The following is a 27250-nucleotide window of genomic DNA, read 5'->3' on the forward strand; positions in this document are numbered from 1 at the left end:
CCTCCCTCTCCACCCTCTCCGAGTTGGGCATCTCCGGCGCGGCCCACGCTTGGATTGCGTCCTACCTGACAGGTCGCTCCTACCAGGTGGCGTGGCGAGAATCTGTCTCCTCACCACGCGCTCTCACCACTGGTGTCCCCAGGGCTCTGTTCTAGGCCCTCTCTTATTCTCGCTATACACCAAGTCACTTGGCTCTGTCATAACCTCACATGGTCTCTCCTATCATTGCTATGCAGACGACACACAATTAATCTTCTCCTTTCCCCCTTCTGATGACCAGGTGGCGAATCGCATCTCTGCATGTCTGGCAGACATATCAGTGTGGATGACGGATCACCACCTCAAGCTGAACCTCAGCAAGACGGAGCTCCTCTTCCTCCCGGGGAAGGACTGCCCGTTCCATGATCTCGCCATCACGGTTGACAACTCCATTGTGTCCTCCTCCCAGAGCGCTAAGAACCTTGGCGTGATCCTGGACAACACCCTGTCGTTCTCAACTAACATCAAGGCGGTGTCCCGTTCCTGTAGGTTCATGCTCTACAACATCCGCAGAGTACGACCCTGCCTCACACAGGAAGCGGCGCAGGTCCTAATCCAGGCACTTGTCATCTCCCGTCTTGATTACTGCAACTCGCTGTTGGCTGGGCTCCCTGCCTGTGCCATTAAACCCCTACAACTCATCCAGAACGCCGCAGCCCGTCTGGTGTTCAACCTTCCCAAGTTCTCTCACGTCACCCCGCTCCTCCGCTCTCTCCACTGGCTTCCAGTTGAAGCTCGCATCCGCTACAAGACCATGGTGCTTGCCTACGGAGCTGTGAGGGGAACGGCACCTCAGTACCTCCAGGCTCTGATCAGGCCCTACACCCAAACAAGGGCACTGCGTTCATCCACCTCTGGCCTGCTCGCCTCCCTACCACTAAGGAAGTACAGTTCCCGCTCAGCCCAGTCAAAACTGTTCGCTGCTCTGGCCCCCAATGGTGGAACAAACTCCCTCACGACGCCAGGACAGCGGAGTCAATCACCACCTTCCGGAGACACCTGAAACCCCACCTCTTCAAGGAATACCTAGGATAGGGTAAGTAATCCTTCTCACCCCCCCCCCCCTAAAAAGATTTAGATGCACTATTGTAAAGTGGCTGTTCCACTGGATGTCATAAGGTGTATGCACCCATTTGTAAGTCGCTCTGGATAAGAGCGTCTGCTAAATGACTTAAATGTAAAATGTAATACTCATCTCATATGTATATACTGCACTCAATACCATCTACTCTATCTTGCCTATGCCGCTCTGTACCATCACTCATTCATATATCTTTATGTACATATTCTTTATCCCCTTACACTTGTGTCTATAAGGTAGTAGATTTTGAATTGTTAGCTAGATTACTTGTTGGTTATTACCGCATTGTCGGAACTAGAAGCACAAGCATTTCGCTACACTCGCACTAACATCTGCTAACCATGTGTATGTGACAAATAAAATTTGATTTGATTTTATATGGTATCGACACTGAGGCTACTCTCTGATCCCATGTACAGTACCATCTCCTGTTATTGAGCAAGGTACTTAACCCCTCACAAAGTATAATATCTGTTAAGCAACTATATTAAACATACATGGTCAACCCTCAGTCTAGAGAGCTACTGGGTGAGCAGGCTTTTGATAAAGCCCTGCTCAAACACATCAGACTGTTTTATCAAGGTCCGGTTGAGCAGCTAATTTCTAAAATGTGGTTCGTTAGAGAGGGACAGGAATAAAAGCCTGCACACCGATTAGCTCTCCTGGAAGATGGTTGACCACCCTTGATGTAAAACATTGCAACATTCCTTATTATTACGTGAATACCGACTAGGACTGTGTAGGTCTAATACATTTTTATACATACAGTATATCACAAAAGTGAGTACACCCCTCACAGTTTTGTAAATATTTGAGTATATCTTTTCATGTGACAACACTGAAGAAATGACACTTTGCTACAATGTAAAGTAGTGAGTGTACAGTTTGTATAACAGTGTAAATTTGATGTCCCCTTAAAATAACTCAACACACAGCCATTCATGTCTAAACGACTGGCAACAAAAGTGAGTACACCCCTAAGTGAAAATGTCCAAATTGGGCCCAATTAGCCATTTTCCCTACCCGGTGTCATGTGACTCGTTAGTGTTACAAGGTCTTAGGTGTGAATGGGGAGCAGGTGTGTTAAATTTGGTGTCATCGCTCTCACACTCCCTCATACTGACTGGTCACTGGAAGTTCAACATGGCACCTCATGGCAAATAACTCTCTGAGGATCTGAAAAAAATAATTGTTTCTCTTCATAAAGATGGCCTGGGCTATAAGAAGATTGCCAAGACCCTGAAACTGAGCTGCAGCACAGTGGCCAAGACCATACAGCGGTTTAAACTGGACAGGTTCCACTCAGAACAGGCCTCGCCATGGTCAACCAAAGAAGTTGAGTGCACGTGCTCAGCGTCATATCCAGAGGTTGTCTTTGGGAAATAGACGTATGAGTGCTGCCAGCATTGCTGCAGAGGTTGAAGGGGTGGGGGGGTCAGCCTGTCAGTGCTCAGACCATACGCCGTACACTACATCAAATTTGTCTGCATGGCTGTCGCCCCAGAAGGAAGCCTCTTCTAAAGATGATGCACAAGAAAGCCTGCAAACAGTTTGCTGAAGACAAGCAGACTAAGGACATGGATTACTGGAAACACGTCCTGTGGTCTGATGAGACCAAGATAAACTTATTTGGTTCAGATGGTGTCAAGCGTGTGTGGCGGCAACCAGGTGAGAAGTACAAAGACAAGTGTGTCTTGCCTACAGTCAAGCATGGTGGTGGGAGTGTCATGGTCTGGAGCTACAGTTCATTGAGGGAACCATGAATGCCAACATGTACTGTGACATTGAAGCAGAGCATGATCCCCTCCCTTCAGAGACTGGGCCGCAGGGCAGAATTCCAACATGATAACGACCCCAAACACACCTCCAAGACGACCACTGCCTTGCTAAAGAAGCTGAGGGTAAAGGTGATGGACTGGCCAAGCATGTCTCCAGACCTAAACCCTATTGAACATCTGTGGGGCATCCTCATATGGAAGGTGGAGGAGTGCAAGGTCTCTAACATCCACCAGCTCCGTGACGTCGTCATGGAGTGGAAGAGGACTCCAGTGGCAACCTGTGAAGCTCTGGTGAACTCCAAGCCCAAGAGGGTTAAGGTAGTGCTGGAAAATGATGGTGGCCACACAAAATATTGACACTTTGGGCCCAATTTGGACATTTTCACTTAGGGGTGTACTCACTTTTGTTGCCAGCGGTTTAGAAAATGGCTGTGTGTTGAATTATTTTGAGGGGACAGCAAATTTACACTGTTATACAAGCTGTACACTCACTACTTTACATTGTAGAAAAGTGTCATTCCTTCAGTGTTGTCACATGAAAAGATATACTCAAATATTTACAAAAATTTGATGGGTGTACTCACTTTTGTGATATACTGTACATAGTCCGAGTCGATATTCACGCAATAATAAGGAATTCCCTCGACCACAAATTGGGGAAAAGAAAGAAAAAATCCCATTGACCCCCAGTGTAAAAGATCCAACTTTGTTGTCAAATTTTTTGTTATACAGAAATAACAAAACACTCAGAAAAGCTGCTATGTACATGTAACCAGGTCAAAACCCCTGAAAATGTCATCTTGTTTTCAAGCCACAGTAATACACATTTTAGACCAAACCTTCATCAGCCCCCAATGACGATGCATTGAGTAGGTTGCTCAATTGGTAATCAACCCTAAAACGAACCTTCAAAATAATATTGTGACAACGTGCAACCCAGTCTCCTCATAGCCACGCAGCAAAATTTGCCTACATTTAGGTTAGTGTTTATATATGCATTTCACACTATGTTGAGGTAAAAATCGGAGTATAATGCTTGTATGGATGTCAACCAAAACACGTTTATGGCATCTTTACCAATCAACTGCATTACCGTTAAAAATGGCTGAATACCACCACCGACTTCTGTTTGCTAGCTAATGCTAACTGTCGTATATGAACAAGAGATAGCATTAAGCGGTCAGGTCTTAGAAATCTGAAAAGGGACAACTTCTACACGTTATGCAGCGAAAACAGCCAAATATATCTAAATCGGACTTAAGTCACCACATTGTGGACCTGGTACAATAGATCATTTATGACGGATTTTAAGAATATCCACTTGTTAGATCGGATTTGTTGAATATGCGCCAATCTGGCCAATGGGACGTCGCATTCCATTGCCTACTTCACCGCTTCTATCAATGTTTGAACGTTTTCTGATCAGTCTAATTTGCACAGGGTGAGGTGAGGGTTATCGAATCAGGATCAAATCATCTGATCTTCTCGAGCTCATTGATGATAGAATGTTGAAAACGGTGGAGCATTGCAAATGTAAGGAAGTCATCCATAAAGTAAAAAGGCCAAACAAACTTTTCATTACAGAAAGTAATCTCAAAGCCCATAATAAGCAAACAAGCAACACATTTACATTTCAATGATGAGGATGGAGATTTAATGTCTCTAGTTTATCTGGTAACCGAGCTCCTCTTCTGGAGGCAAATTATGAAACAAACTATAAAAGTAAAATAAAACCCCCTACATTAAACCCTGTGCTTCTAATGATTAATAAGCCATGTAGTCAAGTGTTTGTCAGAAGGACTACTGTAGCGCTCATCACACAAAAATCTGAATCCTCCTGCTTGTAGTTGACAAAAATGACCCTTTGTCTAAATGTTTAGTAACAGCTGACTGTAAGAACACCAGGCTCTCTGGGAGTGGGTTTTGCTACCCGACACTCTAGCATGTGGCTGACTGATGTAAGGAGGACCATCTGCTGAGAGTAACCAACAGACCCTTGAAGCTCACCATCAACATACAACACACACACACACACACACACACACACACACAAAATAGACACAGACGTGTAAAATCATACGTGCTCGAGCATACATATGACAGAGAACACACCCACTTGTACTCATGATGCACATAAAAACACAAATACAAGGCCATATAAATAATAATTCATTCAGAAAAAAAGAAAATGGGAACATTTCCAAATAATTTGCCTTTAAAACCTGAGGTATGTTCACGCTCACAGTGACATTTCACTAGTACACGGGCAGCCTGGGAGTACGAGAGCTAACCACGATCCTCCATCTCTTTCCAAGTCTACCATCTGCCCCAGCCCACAAATAGAGCAGCAGTCTGGACCTGGCCATCCCTCAGCCACCCCACTGCCCAGACAGAAATACAGAACGCTGGGCTCTATTTGTGTACTGTGACTCACCTGACTCTCACAGGCGGATAGGTCAGCATTATAAGTCATCAAAGCTCTATTAAGAACAATGAAAATAGGTCTGACACATCTGAGGAAGCTGGACAGCCATCTTATTGTCATAACACATCTCCTGAAGTTTGCTGACGACACAACAGTGGTAGGCCTGATTACCAACAATGACGAGAACTCCTACAGGGAAGAGATGAGGGTCATGGTGCCAGGAAAACAATCTTTAATTCGATGTCAACACTATGAAGGAGCTGATTGTGGACTTCAGGACACAGCAGAGAGAGCATGCCCCCATCCTCATCGACAGGGAGAAGAGAGGGTGGAGAGGGTGAAAAGCTTCAAGTTCCTCGGCACATCACTGACAATCTGAAATGGTCCATGCACACAGACAACATGTTGAAGGCACAATAGTGCCACTTCAACCTCAGGAGGCTGAAGAAATTTGGCTTGGCCCCTAATACCCTGACTACACCACTCGTGTCATGTGCGCAAGCTTTGCAAAATAAATTCAGAAATCTATTTTATTAAATTATTGCACCCACTGCTCGTGCGCGCCAACGAGCGTCTGTGTTGCCAAGGGCTAAAATAGAAGTCAGTTCAGTTTGTGACACAGATCGCCTAGCTCCTCATTGGTTTATAGAAGCAGGTACCCACGTTCCATTTCCTCATAGGTTATGAGGTGACTTGAAAGACAAAGGTGACTGAAAGACAAACGAGGTCGGTGGCGTTAATGCACCTAATTTATGAAAGTTGCCAATCGCAATATAAAGTCTAGAGAAGAAAAGGGGAGGAGAGATGACTAGAAACGATTCAGTTTACCGTTTTATGTGTGGATTAATTGTCAAGAGTGGAAGACCTTGCGCATTTCAGGTAAAATAACAACTCAATGTTTATAATCCCAGGACAAATTAGCTAGCAACAGCAAGCTAAGCTAAATAGGACAAATTAGCTAGCAATTGCCATAAATGTTTAATGCATTCGACCTGTCCCCAAATTTAATGTGATTGGTTCAGAGTTTGTTTTGATATTTTAACCTGTGTGTGGTGATTTCGTGTGGGGGGGGTAAAAATACACTTATGCATGATGGCGCACGTGTGCAGCCGGTTTGGGTTCTGTGTAAGACCCTCACAAATGTCTACAGAAGCACTATTGAGAGCATCCTGTAGGGCTGTATCACCGCCAAACATGGACGACGCTGGGCCAATTGTGCGCCACCCTATGGAACTCCAAATCACGGCCAGTTGTGATACAACCTGGATTCGAACCTGGGTGTCTGTAGTGATGCCTCAAGCATTGAGATGCAGTGCCTGCGCAACTCGGGAGACCCAAAATGTAGGAACCAAAAAAGTGTTAAACATATCAAAATATATTTTATATTTGAGATTCTTCAAAGTAGCCACCCTTTGCCTTGACAGCATTGCACACTCTTGGCATTCTCTCAACCAGCTTCACCTGGAATGCTTTTCCAACCGTCTTGAAGGAGTTCCCACATATGCTGAGCACTTGTTGGCTTCTTATCCTTCACTTTGCGCTCCAACTCATCTCTATTGGGTTGAGGTTGGGTGATTGTGGAGGTCAGGTCATCTGATGAAGCACTCCATCACACTCCTCCTTGGTCAAATAGTCTTTACACAGCCAGGAGGTGTGTTGGGTCATTGTCCTGTTGAAAAACAAATGATAGTCCCACTACGCGACACTACGGACAACATCCGCAGAGTACGACCCTGCCTCACACAGGAAGCGGCGCAGGTCCTAATCCAGGCACTTGTCATCTCCCGTCTGGATTACTGCAACTCGCTGTTGGCTGGGCTCCCTGCCTGTGCCATTAAACTCCTACAACTCATCCAGAACGCCGCAGCCCGTCTGGTGTTCAACCTTCCCAAGTTCTCTCACGTCACCCCGCTCCTCCGCTCTCTCCACTGGCTTCCAGTTGAAGCTCGCATCCGCTACAAGACCATGGTGCTTGCCTACGGAGCTGTGAGGGGAACGGCACCTCAGTACCTCCAGGCTCTGATCAGGCCCTACACCCAAACAAGGGCACTGCGTTCATCCACCTCTGGCCTGCTCGCCTCCCTACCACTAAGGAAGTACAGTTCCCGCTCAGCTCAGTCAAAACTGTTCGCTGCTCTGGCTCCCCAATGGTGGAACAAACTCCCTCACGACGCCAGGACAGCGGAGTCAATCACCACCTTCCGGAGACACCTGAAACCCCACCTCTTTAAGGAATCCCTAGGATAGGATAAAGTAATCCTTCTCCCCCTTAAAAGATTTAGATGCACTATTGTAAAGTGGCTGTTCCACTGGATGTCATAAGGTGAATGCACCAATTTGTAAGTCGCTCTGGATAAGAGCGTCTGCTAAATGACTTAAATGTAATGTAAATGTACGCGCAAACCAGATGGGATGGCGTATCGTTGCAGAATGCTGTGGTAGCCATGCTGATTACCAACTGGTGCCCTTTGCGAGGTATTGGAAAACTTCCGTTGCCTTTGTGGTGGTTTTATATTCACTGTTCGACTGAGGAACCTTACAGATAATTGTATGTGTGCGGTACAGAGATGAGGTAGTCATTCAAAAAGTATGTTAAACACTATTATTGCACACAAAGTCCATGCAACTCATTATGTGAATTGTTAAGCAAACTGGGGTATTATGTATAGGCCAGTGACAACAGAATCTCAATTTAATCCATTTTAAATTAAAAGTGTAACACAAAATGTGGAAAAAGTAAAGGGGTGTGAATACTTTCTGAAGGCACTGTAGCCTGAGAAACATCAGGTTCAAATAGTCTATTAAACAGGAATCAGTCTACTAATCAAGGCTTTTCTTCACCGGGGAGAATATTTATTCAAATTGAACTCAAACACAATTGATCAACGTTTGATACAGACATTTTCTATGTATCATTTCAACTAATTTGGGATACACAAATCAACTAAATATGAATCTTCTGAAAAAGACAGAAGTTTCCTGACAGTCCAGTGAATGAGAGGTTCAATAGACATTTATAAAGGTTTATGTTTAGGAACAGGGAGTTGTTCCTGACTGTATGACCTGACAATGATAGACTAACTAGAGCCAGGTCACACGGTCAGGAAAAACTCCTGTCCCTACTCATGGTGAGGACAGGTGGATTTAGTCCAGGACCAAAGTTTCCTCAGTTCAGACGATTCTATTGGTCCGGGGAGCTGCTGGTCCAATCAGGGCACAGGACTTCCCATGAGCCTCTCCTGGCGGAGGGACATCAGCCTGTTGAGCCACAGCTCCTCGGCCTTCTCCTTGTCCAGGAACAACTAGAGAACACAGAAAGGAGCAAAGGACACTGGTTAGACACATATGGGTATATAACAGAACACACAAACAACCAGACATGAAAGTTATAGGGGTGAGTGACAGGGTCTGGAGAAAAGTGTGTGTGCATTTCTGCATGTGAAAGAATCTGAGGGGAGATGTGTGGTTGAGAAAGTGAGGGATGAGTGGGTGCAACAATCAGATAACCTCTAGCAAGGTGTACATGTGTCTGTGTGTGCTTGCGTGCATGTGTCTGCAATGGGGGGGCATGGGCGTCTGCAATGATCCTGACTGAGCTCACTCTGGTGTGGTGCTCCGTCATACAGTGCCACCTCTTCCCGGCGCTCGGTGTGCATTTTCACACAGGATGTGTCAAAGTGAAGCCCCCCCCCGCAACCGGTCGGGGCAGCACACCTGTCACAATGGTCATGAGCCTGACACACGTGCCCTACTGAACTAACCCAGCATTGACCCCGACCTGGCACATGGCCATAACTTGACCACGAGTCAGCCACAGACCTGTGTTGATTGAAAGGTGCTTCCTTTAGCTTGCCTGACATGGTCCTACGTGGCTCAGTTGGTATGAACATGGCGTTAGCAACAGCAGGGTCGTGGGTCCGAATCCATATGAGGGCTACCCACACAAAAAATATAAGCACTCACTGCTGTAAGTCAACTTGGATGAGTGAGTGTACCAAACATTAGGAACACCTGCTTTTTCAATGACAGACTGACCAGGTGAATGCTATGATCCTTTATTGATGTCACTTGTTAAATCCACTTCAAAACAGTGTAGATGAAGAGGAGATGGGTTAAAGAAGGATTTTTAGGCTTTGAGACAATTGAGACATGGATGTGTGTGCCATTCAGAGGGTGAATGACAAAATACTTAAGTGCCTTTGAATGGGGTATGGTAGTAGGTGTCAGGCGCACTAGTTTGTGTCAAGAACTCAATGCTGCTGGGTTTTTCACACTCAACAGTTTCCCTTGTGTATCAAGAATGGTCCACAAAGGATTCCAGCCAACTTGACAAAACTGTGGGAAGCATTGGAGTCAACATGGACCAGCAACTCGTGTATATGTGGCTTGCACAGCGTAACCAATGGAATAATCCCAAAAGTGCAAACCCCACTCACCAGGAACTTCGGACAGGCTCAATTGAACGCTCAAAGTATTAAAAAAAGAAATCACTTTTTTGAACCCAGGTCAGATTAGCCATGATGGGATACTACTGGGGCTGCATGGCTGTGGTGAGTGACAGAAGTGCCCTCACCGGACAGTTTATTAGGTACGCCACCCTGTCAATGGACCCGTCCTGCCCGGTACAGGTTGTAGAATCCATGGCGCAAAGAATTCGGGCTATTCGAGGCCATGGGGGGTTCGGGTGTACCTAATAAACTGTCCAGAAATGTGTGTCTCTAGTATATGTATTATGTATGGATTATTGTCTAGAATGGATAATTTATTTTCCCCGTTGAGTATCATGTGCAGTACACTAAGAAGTAGGAACACAAAATTCCGGTATCTTTTCCAAAATTCCCTGGTTATCCAAAATCTTTGTTAGAATTTTGAAACCCTACCAAGAGGCCTACATTCTCTGCCTTGATAAGAACATTTGTCAAGGGAACCATATGATTACAACCTGGTCACACAATTCACTTAAGGCAAATGTAAGTGCAGGTTTCTATTTTTTGTTTTCTACAATTTGGAGGTTAAAGACACCCTAAAGATCCACAGCAGCCTTTCACAGAGCACGGGCCCGCCTGACAAAGAAAAACCCCTTCAAAAGACAGATCACCTCCATCTCTTCATATCCATTGTCTCTGTGTGTATATAATGACGTTTGATTTATCCAACGTGAGTCTGATAGCTTAGGAGAGCTAAATATGCAGTTTCTGGTGTGTAATGGCCTTGTAAATCACTCATTTCTCACCTTAAACACGACGACACACACACACACACACACACACGGCCTAAACCACAGTATGGGGTGTACACCGTTCGCTGTGTGTTATCTAGGGTTCGACACGATGACTAGATCAGCCCCCCCCACTCCCATGGCCCAGGTTCTGGGGAGTCGCAGCAGTAACGAGTTTGAGATGACAGTATCTACAGTAGGGGTAATGGGGAATCATTATTCCTGATTGGCTCTCCCCCGCCTGGGGCATATTGCTGCCATAGATCAGGCTGTCGTGAGCTTGATCTGTATGTGTCAGGGCTAACTCACTTTCCCCCGCGGCGAGATAAATGACTCCACACAGCTCTTCCAAGGAGGGGGGGTAGGGTCTAAAGTTAGGCTTAATTTCCTATTCTAAGGCCTGACTCTGTGTGGATGGAAATGTTTGATCGTCATGGGGTAGGTGTGTGTGTGTGTGTGAGTGAAAGATTCTTAGGGGACATGTGTGGGTGATAAGTGGGCCCAACACCGTGAGACAATCTCTGCAATACTCCAGTAACCTTTCATATTCCTCGGTGTGTGTGTGTGTGTGTGTGCATTTGTGTATCCCAATCAGAAAAGAGTGTGTGTGTGTGATAGGGGAGAACTTACACTGGGGTGTGCTAGCGTGTCGCTGTCGTTGTAGCGGATTGTGGTAGGTAGAGAGCTCACGTCTGTTAGGAGCAGAGGTGGGTCGTCCGGTTCCTGCTCGACTTTCACTGATTCGGTCTAAAAACACATACAGAATGCCAGTTGATCTAACATTACACAAGGGCTGCAAACTTCCCAGGTTCTCCAGATATCCTGGTTAGGTGATTCTACACTTCCTGCTTATTCCCTCCTAATTCCAGGAATCGTCTAGTCGGCATTTCTGGAAAACCTAGGCATTTTGGGAAAGTAACCAGAATTTTGGAATTCTACATCACACCAAGTCAGATTACACATATCAATCACATGGTATAGTAGTGTAATATCCCATTTATTCATCACCTCAAATTGTCTGACAAGAACAACAAATGTGCTGCTTGCACAAACAAGCTAGAACACCACTAGTGCAGAGCAATGACAAATCCAGCAGATGCCGTGTTCGTGTTTGGCCAGAAGATGGCAGTGGGAGTATAGGTCTGAAGTACTAACTGGGTCTTCTGAGCTGTGTGTGTGTGAGCGCAACCATGTTTAACACATTCACTTCCTGCAGCTGGGAGGGACACCGTTTATCTTTGGTGTGAATAAATAAAAACCAAAACTGAGGAGAGTGTATGTGCATGCATGTGGAGCCTGATGGAAAGGGTTTAGAACTTGACTTACACCCTGTATCCTCATTATTTTATTAGGGCCTCTATTTGAAGATGCCGGGTGTACATCGGTGGCTAATTGAGTGCTAACTGGAGAGGGCTGCAGGTGTTTGGCCCCTGGGAGCCTCCGGTTACGGACTGTGCTTCTGAGCTGAGGACCCTTAACTACAAGAAGTATCTCAATTACATTTAAACTTTGGTCATTTAGCACACGCTCTTATCCAGAGCGACTTACAATCAGTGCATTCAACTACACTATCGCCTCCCTTTGCCTATCACACCACTTACACGGGCCAGGTAGAGCCGTGATGAGTGAACGAGAGAGAGAGATAAAGAAAGAAAGAGCAACAGCACAGAGTGGTAGACACAGGTCCCGGTCCCAGTGCCTGGTGTAATCTATCAACCAGCTCCACTTGGACTGTCACCTTTAGTCCTAACCCTCCCAGGATCGGCAATGATTGCCAACAAATCTAATATCCTCCACGTTTTCTCAGGCAGGAGCATTTCAATAATGACTTCTGTGCTTCTGCCGCTGTGTCTGTGGAGACAGAGAGAGAGTGCGAGGGACAGAGGCCCGCCGCAGTGGCTTTTGTGGTGGCCGAGCAGATAAAAAAAAAAATACAGTCCCGGCAGGCCCCCTCTCTCCTCCTGAACAAACGGATGGAGCAAACGGCATTGAATGGGAATGGTTTAATTTGGGTCCGGGAGCCGCCCTCGGACAGATGGAATAAAAACTGGAGGGGGGAGGAAAAAAATCAAATAAGAGAGTGAAAGAAGTGAAGGAGAAAGAGAAAACGCACCTTGACACTGTCTCGGGATGATTTGAAAGCCTGGGGAACAAAGGATTCGCTCTCAATGGCCTCAATGTCCTTTATCCTTCGCACTTGCTCCGCCAGCGACGTCCCCTCTGGAAACAGAAACACAGAAAGAGAGCGCGAGAGAAAGGAGGAAGAGGTTAGCAGTGTTAGGGGGGGAGAGGTCACACACACTGGGATTTGTTAGTCGCCCTCGAGTCACGTTGACACAGCAGGGACATCAGGGGAAGTGAACCAATTACATTTAGGATGCTTGACTCCAGGTTGATGTCCAGGTTCTCTGGTAGTAATGCTCTTTGGCACCTGCTAAGAAATCTCTGATGTGACCAAATCTCTGTATTATTTTAAAGGAGAGATTAGATAGGGGGTCTTGACAGGGGTCAGGGCTGGGGCCTACCTCCATGAAACAAGACAAACAAACAAACAACAGAGAAGGTTGATCTGTCCCAAATGGCACCCTATTGCCTATATTGTGCACTACTTTGACCAGAGCCCTATGTGCCAAAATTAGTGCATTTGGGATGTACCTGAGGATCACAGTATATTTAGGAAAACTATAATTGTGATATATTGGATGATCAGTCATTGCCTCAAAAGCCCTGTCTATGAAATTAAGAGTAGTTTCATTTCACCAGGCTCATCCCTCAGCTGTTTACCAAAACAGAGGTGGGGTATCCTCTATGTTATTGTTTCAACTGTTGATTCCCCTTTAAGCAAATCTCAGTGAGCACAGCCGATTCTCTTACAATGAAACTATTTAAAGTGTGAAAAAATCTAAATAAATCAAAATGTTACGCATCAAATTAAAAAGACATAGGCGGAAGGCACATTTTTGATTTATGAACGTGTGTCTGGAGCTGTAAGAGTCTGAACAATACTTTTCTTCTTTCGCCTGTCAATCTCTCCACCAATCAGTCAATATTCATCCATCGCTTACCTATCCTTTCATCCTCCCCTGCACACTTCCATCTATCTAGCTGTCAATCTGAGAGACACTCCTGTCTGAGTTCCATGTAGGAGAGAGAGGTGCACAGAGAGAGACCTCCAGTGAGTCTGCATATGCTTCAACAACAGAAGCTGTGACTACAGTACCTGGTAGGGAAATTAAAGAGTTTCAATTCACAGGTGTGGGCTGTAATGGCTCACAATGAAAAACACAGATGCGTAAAATTGAGTGCGCACAAGAACACACACACATACACGGACAAATACACACACTCACACCGAAGACGCGCCATTTTGAGCTAATGACAGGAATTAAAATGCATCCATTAACTGTCACAGAGAAATTGTCACAACAGATCTTTCTGGGGAGCGTGTTTAATGAATAGATTCATATTTCATTTGGTAAATGTGAGCGGCACAGTAACACACACACACACGTCTTAATTTTTGCCTCAGTTCACACTGCAGGCACGCACGCGTGCACACACACACAGTGAGGTAAAAGTAACAAAATAGGAGTACATAATGTTGTTCAAACAAACTTTTTTTCCATTTATATTTACTGGGATAATTGGACAACTGACTGACAACTGGAATTAAGCCTCCCATCCATGAAAGTATGTCTTGTTACGTGACGAGAAGAAGAGAAAGAAAAATAGATGTGGCGTCTCCAAAAATAGTTATTACCATGAATGTGCAGCAAGAGGGAGAACGGGAGCGCCGGCCCAATATCCTCCTGAAGACTGTGGCCTGTCCTTCACATGACAGCCACAGCATCATCAGGAGTATTGTGCGCATATGTGTGTGTCCAAGTTTGAAGGAGAGACAAATCCGTCAACTGGTCACCATGAATCCCGTTTATTCAATCAGTGATCGATGAATTCACCCTTTGCACTCTGAGGTAAGAGTCTTAATAAAGGACACACACACACCATAGCCCCCCCCCACCCTATCTGCCCAGATATATCAATGACAGCCCGTCGAGCAGGTGACAGAGTGGATGGACGAGGCCCACGGAATCCATTAAAGCCTCATACTTTTTGACAAACACATTATTGGTAGATAAAATGACTTCCATATGCGGTTTGACAGATGTCAGTGGGGAAAGATATGTATTTCATCGAAAAATTAAAAATAATGGACTTTGAGAGAGAAGGCCGGGACCAGATACAGACCAGACAAAAATCAATACCCGCGCAGGCCGAGCAGCGGAGTGGAGAGCAGAGGGGTCAAAGTTAATATTGAATATTGACACATTATCCGGCTAATTAATTTAGCGGCATGACTCAATTGTCCCCACATTACTGGCAGGGCTCGTCTGTCGGCGATGAGAGAAAGACAGAGAGAAGCGCGTAGGGGGACATAAAGAGACAGGAAAAGACTAGAAAGAATGCCTTCAATGTACAGCATGTTAACGACAGCTCAATATTTTCATTCAACTGCAGTATGATTCTCCATACAGTTATCCATCCAAAAATGGCTGTAAACAGTGAAGTAGGCCTTTAAATGGTTTTATGACCATTATGAGTGACCTGTTGGGGGTGTCAAACCAGAATGATCAATACACTAGACCATATTGAGAGTCCTTACATTTTTCATCCTTGTCTTCACTGGTTATAATGAGCTTAATAATGGTTAGTGATTGATCTGCCTCTTAGGCTGTGTGTGTATGTGCATGTGTGTGTGTTAAGTGTGTGGGACGGGCAGAAAACACTTGCAAACTCATTACCAAAATTAGTCCAACAGCATCCTGATGAGCAACCTGGAATCAATAGCGTATTGTGCCCTCAAAATAGCTGTTTGTCTACTTCATTGATTAAGAAGGTGGAGAGGAGAGAAAATCAGTAACACCAATGAAAGAAAGCAGATTTCCTGAGCCATCCGGGACAGAAAGTGTGTGTGTGTGTGCGTCAGAGAGGGAAAGAGAGAGAGAGGGAGAGCAAGATGTCGTTTCTGCTGCAGTGACAGAATCCAAACAGAGGATAGCGCTGTTTTACTCCAGATTTTTACAGTGCCAGACCGTTTGTCAAGCCTTGTGTCAATCAGTAACAGCGAGAGCAGAATATATTGCTGCTAATGATTAATTCCAGTAATTGAGCGCATACCTCGCAAGCTAAATTACGACGGCACTCATTTTGCCCGAGCAAATAAATAAGAGAAATGAACTGTACGTTGTGTAGAGGTCGGTCACAAATTAAAAGTACATTCAAAAAGGTGCTTTGGAGTTATATTTGCGGTAAAACAAGCAAAGACCACCCTAATGGTGACATTAAAATAAGAAATAAAAAATGTGAGTGGGTTAAAACGGCAAACAAATGTGACTACTGTTGACATGGCGGATGTAGTTGGACAGAGTAGAGCTGGCTTCGGTTGGGATGGCTGGCGCTACCACAGGGAATGATCCTACGTGGTCCTGTCGGTCCAGAGCAAGACCCCTGTTGTTTCATAAAATAACACTGCATTAACACAAACACCATTAAAGAAATTGCATGTGCAGTACATATGGCAAAAGACAGCAGACAGAAACACACAACCTCCCTCATCAGTGTCCCGACTCCAGTGAGTACCAGAGTCCCCCCCTCTTATCACTGCAGTAAAATATGTAATTCAATGCTCAATTTAGGGGAATCGCCTCGCATTCCATTTTTTGTTGTTGCTCGCTAATTGATAGAAATTAAGGCATTAATCAAGCCACTAGCCATCAGTCAAGCTGCGGAAGATGAATACAAACTTTCATAATAACCACCTTCCCCATTTTAGGGCTCATTATCATACATTTTTAATGCAATTATGCTATTCTTTTACACTGAGCTCATAAATTACCCGCTCTTTTGTTGCCGGCTTGGCCTAGTAAAATCTAAAGTAATGCTTTGTAGTCTGATCTTTAAGGCAATTACTGGCTTCTTCAGTCTTTCATCTCCCTGCATTTCCAATAACCCTCGCCTCCAATGATTTATCCCTGCCACAACACACACACGTGCAGATGTACACACACAGTCATGCACATGCACACAGAGAGACATACACAGATACTGTACACACACTTTTACTCACCTCTGTTTACCATCTTCCTTACCGGTACGCCAGGGTAACAGAGCAACCGGAGCAGCTATGTTCCTATTGGTGGATCCCCTGTGGGTCTTGGCCTACCTGTGGGTTGCTCTTGTTGTTTGCGTAACCTCGCGCTAAGCTAAGTACACTGAACACACGGTTCACTTGGCATCAAACGGTTCGTTTCATTCAGCGCTAGGGGGCATTGAGGTGATACTGTAGCACTTCCTTAGGCATCAAAGTGTTCCTTCTTGAGGCCTAAGCATGTTGTTTAATACATGACTGGATCTGGGATTACATCCAAACCAAATTGGATGAACACTGATCTTCTCAGTCCGAAAACATCCAAGTTATCACTAAACCCAAAAATCCACGTTCAACCCAAATGTCCGATTATTGAAATAAAGCAACCAGGCCAACTGTACAATTTTCATATATCTGCCCGAACTCTGAGTTTATGCATGAAGATACATATCAATTCAATAGAATCTTAAAATCCATTAACCAGCATTCACCCTTAAAAGACACATTTTTAATCTATCCATCTGGCCCTGTCTGTTTGGGAGTGTCCCCCAAAGTGAACCCCCAGTGATTTAGCTTAACTCTTCATCAGTGTAAACCAAAGCCATTGTGTGTGTGTGTGTGTGTTAGTAATGTGTGTGCACACACGCACACGTGAGTGCTACCTGCAGGTATTTATCTCCTCACAGATGACTCAGTAAATCTTAAAACACATTCTTAGCCAGCCCATCGCTGCCCAGAGAAAAAGAAAAAACAGAAACAAAGGCTGGGTTATTAAAAATGTGTCTGGCCCGGTGGTCAGGTAATAGTTCTGGACTGCATTGATTACGACGCGCTGACAGCTTCTGATGCTAGCCCTGAAAATGCATCAAGTGCGTAATGAGGAGCTATTAGGCCCATCGATTTGCTGATTTCAATTGATAGCTACCAGGCCAAAGCGGCACGTCAATATTTGCATAACTAATACCCTGCTGCCTGTCTGCTGCTCCCGGCCTTGACAAATGAGATCTCAATGAGGGGAGGAGAGGGAGTTGGATAGAGAAAGCGAGAGAGAGAGAGAGAGCAAGGGAAAAAAGGCAGTGGTAAGCAAGAGAAATGGGAGAGAAACAGAAAGAGTAACACAAAGAAAATAACATCAGATGGGTAAATAACAGCAGATAAAAACCAGTGCAAGTTGACTCAACCCATCATTATATGAACCACATAGAGATGATTTGACTATCATTGCATTCCAAGAACCATCATTGGCAAGAGAGGGGTATGTGTGCAAGCTGTCCCATAATAGTGATAGAGAGGGATCACCCATACACTTGATAACCCAACTCAGGGGGGAGAAATAATAAGACAGATATTGTGATGTGTTGAGCTGTGATATGTGCTATGTTGAGCTGTACTGTGATCGGATTTGTTTGTGTTGTTATATGCTCTTATGTGATGTGTACTGTTTTGCTGTGTTGTCTGACAAGTTGTCTTACGTTGCCGAGCTGTGCTGTTACGTTGAACTGTTGTGTTGTGACAAAGCATGCTGCCGTGGGGTGCTGTTGTGTGATGTTACATTCTGCTTTGTGATGTGTTATGTTGAAGTGTTGTGATCTACAGTGCTGCTGTGCTATGCATGCTAACACATCATGCTGGCCCCTGTGGCTGGGGGTTTTGGGGGCTCACACCAGGGAGACACAGTGGCAGCCTGGGCCAGATGTCCAAGGGAGGGAGGGGACCGCCCAGTACCACAGCAGGTGGCCCGAGCTGTTCTAATGATGCTGCCACAGCCGCATCGCAGGGTCCCCATGGGACCACACACACACAGCTCCTTATCAACCAAGCATCCCCTCCTCCTCAAAATATACACGTCCCATCAATACTTAAGCGACGCGTGCCGAGCTCCCATGATCCTAACATCCTTATCACTGTGTCAATTGCCCTCGGTGGACCCTCTCCTTGATCACTGTCATTTTCAGTGTGACCCCTGAAGTCGCTTGTCACAACACTAATGTCCCACATACACCAATCATGACCACCGACCTCTGTGTAAATCTGGGAGCCCCACTAGCAACTCAGGGGATCCCTCTATACTAAACCCAATGCTCACTCTAAATGCTCACCTATCACAATACTTTAAACTGAACAGCAACAGAAAGACTATGACAGCCCTCTCCTGAGCCCTGAGTTTAACCTGAAGCACAAATGTGTTTAAATGACATTGCTATTAACACAATCTCGTCTTTTCAAATGTTTTTTATGTGTAGCCTACATTTTCAGTAGGGTTTAAGATGGATGGATGTACAGATGGTTGAAGGTTGGAAGGATAGACAGACGGAGAGATAGATGAAGGTTGGATGGATGATCTCCGGCCCAGAATAGTTCCTGAGTACGTGACCCCATATTGACAGCCAGTGTCCTAGTCAGAGTAGCTGAGGACAGACACCTTGTGCGTCCTAGCCTCGCCGATGTTTCCTAGAGAGATAAGCATCATCTCCACTCTTCACTCAATAAAGGGACCAATAATGAATGAATTACCCTAACACAGAGCCTAATGACAGGCAGACACCGCCACCACGCGCCCAGCACCTCCTATCTCCTCCAACATCTCTATTTCTAATTTCCCATCATCCCTCTCTCTCCTCAATCAACCCCTATAATCAGTGGGGTGACACTCCACACCTGTCTGCAGTCTGTTATGGCTATAGACCTTGGGATCAGATAGATAAAGAATGATGCCATGTCACGCACACACACATTTTCACACTCACTCTTTTGCATAGAAATAAGAATTAATATTAAAGGCGTCTCCATTCAAGACAATGGTGGCATGATGGGTGTACTGGCAGCCATTTTGAGGGTACCCATGCCAGGAAGTAAAAGCAGGAACTGTACCCTTCAATCTGTGCTGTGATTTGTCGAGTTAGTATTATTTGAATGAACATTCTATATTACTATGGGAATCCAGCATCAGTTGATAAAACATTGCTAAATACCGTGGAAATTATTGCATTACAATACCAGGCAGCCATTGTGAGTGTACCCACGAGTTTATCAGTCAATTGCCACAGTCAGAGATTCCAAGTCCATTCTTTTCATTCTTATTTCTATGCTTTTTTGGGTAAATTAATAGAGTGGAGGACATTTGATAACGCAACACCTATTATTTGTTTCAATGTGAATTCCCCATTAGCTGTGACTTTAGCGATAGCTTCTCTTTCTGGGACCCACACAAAACACAACAATCAAACATACAGTCGTGGCCAAAAGTTTTGAGAATGACACAAATATTAATTTCCACAAAGTTTGCTGCTTCAGTGTCTTTAGATATTTTTGTCAGATGTTACTATGGAATATTGAAGTATAATTACAAGCATTTCATAAGTGCCAAAGGCTTTTATTGACAATTACATGACGTTGATGCAAAGAGTCAATATTTGCAGTGTTGACCCTTCTTTTTCAAGACCTCTGCAATCCACCCTGGCATGCTGTCAATTAACTTCTGGGCCACATCCTGACTGATGGCAGCCCATTCTTGCATAATCAATGCTAGGAGTTTGTCAGAATTTGTGGGTTTTTGTTTGTCCACCCCCCTCTTGAGGATTGACCACAAGTTCTCAATGGGATTAATGTCTGGGGAGTTTCCTGGCCATGGACCCAAAATATTGATGTTTTGTTCCCCGAGCCCCTTACTTATCACTTTTGCCTTATGGCATCATGCTGGAAAAGGCATTGTTCATCACCAAACTGTTCCTGGATGGTTGGGAGAAGTTGCTCTCTGAGGATGTGTTGGTACCATGCTGTGTTCTTAGGCAAAATTGTGAGTGAGCCCACTCCCTTTGCTAAGAAGCAACTCCACACATGAATGGTCTCAGGAGGCTTTACTGTTAGCATGACACAGGACTAATGGTAGCGCTCACCTTGTCTTCTCCGGACAAGCTTTTTTCCAGATGCCCCAAACAATCGGAAAGGGGATTCATCAGAGAAGATGACTTTACCCCAGTCCTCAGAAGTCCAATCCCTGTACCTTTTGCAGAATATCAGTCTGTCCCTGATGTTTTTCCTGGAGAGAAGTGGCTTCTTTGCTGCCCTTCTTGACACCAGGCCATCCCCCAAAAGTCTTTGCCTCACTGTGCGTGCAGATGACTCACACCTGCCTGCTGCCATTCCTGAGCAAGCTCTGTACTGGTGTTGCCTCGATCCCCCAGCTGAATCAACTTTAGGAGATGGTCCTGGTGCTTGCTGGACTTTCTTGGGTGCCCTGAAGCCTTCTTCACAACAATTGAACTGCTCTCCTTGAAGTTCTTGATGATCCGATAAATGGTTGATTTAGGTGCAATCTTACTGGCAGCAATATCCTTGCCTGTGAAGCCGTTTTTGTGCAAAGCAATGATGACGGCACACGTTTCCTTGCTGGTAACCATGGTTGACAGAGGAAGAACAATGATTCCAAGCACCACCCTCCCTTTGAAGCTTCCAGTCTGTTATTCGAACTCAATCAGCATGACAGAGTGATCTCCAGCCTTGTCCTCATCAACACTCACACCTGTGTTAACGAGAGAATCACTGACATGTCAGCTGGTCCTTTTGTGGCAGGTTTGAAATGCAGTGGAAATGTTTTTTGGGGATTCAGTTCATTTGCATGGCAAAGAGGGACTTTGCAATTAATCTGATCACTCTTCATAACATTCTGGAGTATATGCAAATTGCCATCATACAAACTGAGGCTGCAGACTTTGTGAAAATTAATATTTGTGTCATTCTCAAAACTTTTGGCCATGACTGTACACATAGGCAGAAACAGCACAAGGAGACAGACAGCAATACCTATATTTATCAGGTTATTAAAGATGTGAAATACAAATTCAAAATGTCCTATTTTCACAACACATTCAAATGGCAGTGCTAGAGTCACAAGAGACCGCATTACAGTGCTCCCAGGCTGTGTCCCAAATGACACCATGCCCTATATTGTACTTCTTAGGACCAGAGCCCTATGGATAGTGCAATAAATACAAATAGGTTGTTATTTAAGACGCAGCCCTAATACTTGAGCCATAAGCCTTCTATTTACCATGAAAGGAAGAGGGTTTTCAGATCTGTCCACTTACCCTGCCCAGTGCACTGTCAAGCTGGGTGGGTGTTTAGATGGGGGGGGAAGGAGGGTGGGATATGTGGGTGAGGGGTGCAGACTGCACTGTGGGTTAACTAAAGACAGGTGTGTGTGTGTCCGTGTGTTTGTGTGACTCCCTGTCTGTGTGTGTAAGGTGAGGGTGTCAGCAGACAGCCAGTGTCTGTGCTGTATCACGGTGTGCCACTAAAATGTGAAGCTTTCACAGGCTGAACCGTGACGTCTTCAAGACCAGACCCTCTCTGTGTGTATGAGTGTGTTTTAGTGCATGTGCATTATGAGGGAGTGCAATACTAAAATATTATTTTATTGTAATGTTCAAACATGATTATCTTGCTTAATGGCTGATTCAAATGCATGTTTCAACCGCAGTCCAGCTTTAATCGAAACATGGAGTAATACCCTTTATGAGAAATAAGATACAATTTACCAGTATATTTAATTGATAAAGTTATTTGAACACTATGAGTGTGTAAGTGTGCACTGCTAGCGTGTGAGTATGTGTGTATGCAAGTGTGTGTGTATGTGTGTGTGTGTGTGTGTGTGTGTGTGTGTGTGTGTGTGTGTGTGTGTGTGTGTGTGTGTGTGTGTGTGTGTGTGTGTGTGTGTGTGTGTGTGTGTGTGTGTGTGTGTGTGTGTGTGTGTGTGTGTGTGTGTGTGTGTGTGAGAGAGAGTGAGTGATTTGGAGGGGGTGCAGTGCTCTTCACTCTCATCCTGGTCTGGTCAGCATGTCTGCTCAGCATGTCTTAAGAACAGATCCGGTAATTAAAGAAACACCTGGACAACTAATTACTTAATTGGAGCACGGTCTTTAAAATGAAAATGATGTAATCAAGAATCCAGGAAAACAACATACACACACAAACAACACTGGTGACCTACAGCCTTGTTGACGTCTAACTCCCCCCACCCCATAATTGATTTCCTTTCTCTATTTTCACCCGTTTTCCTCCCTCTCTCCCTCTCCAAACCTGAGGCGGCTCTGGCTGGTTCTATGTAGCCAGATTCAGGATCTGCTTTGGACCATCTCAACTAGCGAAAGGTCATGGCCATGATGAGGGGTGTGTGTGGGTCCTGGGTGGGGGGCTGGTAATTAAACATGTGCCACTCCCTCCCAACCCCTCTTAGCCTAATAAACTTAAGACGGTTAATTGATTACCTTACCGGCATCACCCTGCACTTTACCTTAATGAAGTAGGACTTACGACAGAAACACAGAAAAACACTGACCTCATGACGCATTCAAGCAACTGGGCTTTAGGAATGATAAGTTCCTTTTTCAGTGGTAAAAAGGGTCCATTTTCAAATGACAATTGAATTGTCATTCGAAGCAAGTACGTGTCCCACTGACTAGACCAAACTGTTACCTGAACAACCTAACCGGATTGTGAACCTAAGCCTATTGTGAATATAGATGATACTCAACTAACTACTGTGCCTGTGTGATTGTTTGTGTGCGTGCAAGTCGTTTGTAAATCATTTTCATTTCAGATTTTAAAATAAATAAATAAGTTTAAAATATTAAACTCTTCAATATCTAAAGTGAAACAACCTCTGGATGGAATGACAAACATAAAACTGAGGTTCCCTTCTCGCTGCTTTCGATGAGAAAACTGACAGAAGAGTGACAGAACACATCATATTAGCCCAGTCACTCATTCACACCCTCCCTCCCTAGCCAGGTCTGGGGGTGGACCCGGGCCCTGGCCCTGCGAAGTCCTGGCTGTGAACCTTCCCCTCTACATGTCACCCAATCACAGCCGTAGTGGTCTGCTCTACCACCCCCAGTCCTAGTCCCCCACAGCCCCTTCAGTCTTGTCTGGGACCACCGGTTACATCTTGATGAGGTGCGAATGAGCCCCCCGCCCACACACACCCCACACACTTTAACCCTGTCCCAGGAAACCCCTTTCCCACCTTGAAAACTGACCGGAGCAATGGCATCTACACGCATTTACAAACAGTCTTATACAGGGTAGAAAAACAAGACCCGCCTCCAGGCTCGTCTATGAACTCTGTCTGACAATTAAAACTTTAGAGGGCCACATGGCTGGCTGCCACCCAGGGAGATTTCCACAGCAGCAGTGTGTGTGTGTGTGTGTGTTTGTGAGAGAGCCTGGCCATCCTGCGCCTGCATACTTCTCAATGTGAGTGTGACCCTGTCCAGACACAGACAGGCCCTACCACTCCATCGTCTAGGGGTCCATATAACGGCACACACAATACACACAGTGCCTCCAGAAAGTATTCACACCCCTTGAATTTTTCCTTTTTTTTGTGTCACAGCCTGAATTTAAAATGGATTAAATTGAGATTGTGTCTCACTGGCCTACACACACTGTCCCATAACGTCAAAGTGGAATTATGTTTTTAAATTTTTATTTAATTTTTTACAAATGAATTAAAAATGAAAAGATGACATGTCTTAACAGCCCCTTTGTTATGGAAAGCCTATATAATTTCAGGTGTAAAAATGTGCTTAACAAGTCACATAATAAGTTGCATGGATTCACTCTATGTGCAATAATAGTGCTAAACATGATTTTTGAATGACTACTTCATCTCTGTACCCCACACATGCAATTATCTTTTTAAGGTCCCTCAGTCGAGCAACGACTTTCAAACACAGATTCAACCACAAGGACCAGGGAGGTTTTCCAATGCCTCACAAAGAAGGGTAGATGGGTCAACATCTATTGGTAGATGGGTCTACATTTTGAAAAAGCAGACCGTGAATATCCCTTTTACCATGGTGAAGTTATTAATTACACTTTGGTGTATCAATACACCTAGTCACTACAAAGATACAGGCATCGTTCCTAACTCAGTTGCCAGAGACTAAGGAAACCGCTCTGGGTACTCACCATGATGCCAATGGTGACTTTAAAACAGTTAGAGTTTAACGGCTGTTTAGGAGAAAACTGAGGATGGATCGACAACATTTTAGTTACTCCACAATACTAACCGAAAGGACAGAGTGAAAAGAAGGAAGCCTGTACAGAATAAAAATATTCCAAAACATGCATCCTGTTTGCATTAAGGCACTAAAGAAAACTGCAAAAAACACAGCAAAGATATGAACTCCATGTTCTGAATACAAATCATTATGTTTGGGTCAAATCCAACAACAAGTCACTGAGTACCACTCTTCATATAGTATCACTCTTCACATGGTGGTGGCTGCATAATTTTTTGTTTATCTATTATTTTGTTAATGTCATGGGTATGCCTGTCATCGGCAATGGAGTTTTTTTAGGATAAAAAGAAACAGAATAGAGCTAAGCACAGGCAAAATCCTAGAGGAAAACCTGGATCAGTTTGCTTTCCAACAGATACTGGGAGACAAATGCAACTTTAAGCAGGACAATAATCTAAAACACAAGGCCAAATATACACTGGAGTTGCTTACCAAGTTGACATTGGATGTTATGGCTTGAGAATCTATGGCAAGACTTGAAAATGGCTGTCGAGCAAGTTTGAAGAATTAAAAAAAATAATAATGTGCAAATATTGTACAATCCAGGTGTGCAAAGCTCTTAGAGACTGACCCAGAAAGATTCACCACATGTATTGACTCAGGAGTGTGAATACTTATGTAAATTAGATTTTTGTATTTCATTTTCAATAAATTAGATTTTTCCCTGTCATTGGGTACTGTGTGTAAACCTTTATTTTTTCCAAGAAATCCTGTTGAAGTCAAAAGACCTTAATTACAAGGGAGACCTAGCCAATTATTTCAAATTCTTATGAAATATAATGTACTTGTAGACTTTTACTGGGCAGCAACTAAATATGGAATACCAATGACAATTGATTATTATCATATTAATTACATTATACAAATCAGATGTATTTAATTGAGAGGATATCACTTTCCATGTCTGAATGATAGCAACAAAGATGAATACATTTCTAAAACAGTGACAGAAATGTGGTATCAACATCAATATGTTCTTCTTGTGATTTTGTTGACATATGAAGGAAGGTTCATCACTCCACAGACAACGGGGTAATTGATAAGAGTGACCCGTAAAACGATTAGTGATCAACACGGGTGAAAGGGTGCTGTCAATCATCCATCCACTTGACCTGTGCTGTGCACAGCAGAGGCACGCGCGCAACATCTGAATAATGTGGGCTAATAGGACACTACTAAAGGTATTGGCGGGCTGCTTCCATTTTTGCTTCATAGGGCAAGTTAAACATTTCGGTTGATACCCCTCCATGCACTGACGTTTGGTTGAGTCCCCGGGTGTCCCACACTGAGAAAGCCGTGTGGCATCACATTATCCGACAACAACAGGGGTCGACCCGGGGTTATTAGAATTTGCCACGCGGATCCACTTTTCCGCTTAACCTCAGAGGGAAGGATGGATGGGGTAGAAAGGGGCCTCGCCTCACTTAATCACACACCATGGCTTTTCAAAGAGTGAAAAAAAAACTACTTTAAATTTGCGGTGATGAAAAATCAATAAAGCAGTAATTGCTTGGCTTATCACTGAGCGCGGGAACAAATTGGGAGAAGGCTGGCGTCCGCGCACATTTGGCTGCAGCAGCGCGGGAGTTTCTGGGGTTCACTGGGCCAGCTGAGGGAAAAGGTCTCGCGTGATAATTAAATCTTCTCACACGGATTTTCTGCCAAATGTATTTCCCCAGGGTCCATAACTCTGATTAACTGCTTACAAGCCAGGCATAACTAATAATTTCAATGCGGGGTTGCCCAACAGCAAAACTGAATGGGGAGGGGGAAGAAAATAAAAGGACGTTGAATCGACTGGTGGACACCAATTCGACTCCAAATCAAACATCATTAAGGAGAGACAAAAATGTCGGTGGAATAAGTAGGCTAATAGTCCTACATGGACGACGATATTGTAAAGTCAGTTGTTTCTGCAAAGTCAGCATTTACAACGTTTACATCTACTGTAGCCTATAAATGCGTAAATGATTGGCCACTCCAAATAAGGCAGTATTCATTCACCTTTTTAATCCAAGAATCAAACAAACGCCATACCGGGTGAACTGTCAGTGTAATATTCCTCAACACGGTCAAGACCTTATTGTATTGATATTGAAACATATAAACAACCAAATAAGGTGATCCATCGCAAAGCACTGCCGCTAAACGACGTGATGAGTCCACCCCAGGATCGATAGCAGGTCAATACAAACCAGATTTTCTTACATCAAAATTACTGTGAATGGTATTCTGTCAAAGCCACAATAGAAATTACAGGATGCTTTCTCGGAGCATCAAGAAGATACCCTAGAAATTACGGGAAGAAGAGCCTCATAGGAAAATGTATCCACCATGTATAGCCTACAGTAGCAACATGGCATTAGGCCAAATGACAAGTGCATGACAATTCGTTGACGTTATTCACCGTGTCTCATCATCAGCGCATCTCCCACATTACACTTGATGCAGAGAGATAATCGACACAGGAACACCGA

At 44.4% G+C, this 27250-nt stretch overlaps 2 protein-coding genes across 3 annotated transcripts in view; one reads left to right on the forward strand and one right to left on the reverse strand.

The window, feature by feature from the left end:
• On the forward strand, nucleotides 1-7586 carry LOC127932045 (uncharacterized). The gene is made up of 2 exons (XM_052526220.1): nucleotides 1-586; nucleotides 7082-7586. Exons 1-2 carry the CDS (start codon nucleotides 326-328, stop codon nucleotides 7568-7570), a joined length of 750 nt encoding a protein of 249 aa, XP_052382180.1. The 5' UTR covers nucleotides 1-325; the 3' UTR covers nucleotides 7571-7586.
• A 561-nt stretch (nucleotides 7587-8147) lies between these two features.
• rsrc1 (arginine/serine-rich coiled-coil 1) overlaps nucleotides 8148-27250 on the reverse strand; it is a 184925-nt gene continuing 165822 nt past the window's right edge. Inside the window, exons 8-10 of one of the 2 annotated variants that reach the window (XM_052526197.1) lie at nucleotides 12655-12761; nucleotides 11172-11288; nucleotides 8148-8625 (exon numbers count right to left, since the gene is read on the reverse strand). In XM_052526197.1, the coding sequence (XP_052382157.1) occupies nucleotides 8533-8625; nucleotides 11172-11288; nucleotides 12655-12761 (317 nt within the window). In that variant the 3' untranslated portion in view covers nucleotides 8148-8532. The remainder of the gene's footprint in view (nucleotides 8626-11171; nucleotides 11289-12654; nucleotides 12762-27250) is intronic. The other variant, XM_052526198.1, reaches the window with a different exon arrangement.

Source organism: Oncorhynchus keta, chromosome 1, assembly GCF_023373465.1.
Source record: "Oncorhynchus keta strain PuntledgeMale-10-30-2019 chromosome 1, Oket_V2, whole genome shotgun sequence".
In the NCBI taxonomy this organism is placed as follows: Eukaryota; Metazoa; Chordata; class Actinopteri; order Salmoniformes; family Salmonidae; genus Oncorhynchus; species Oncorhynchus keta.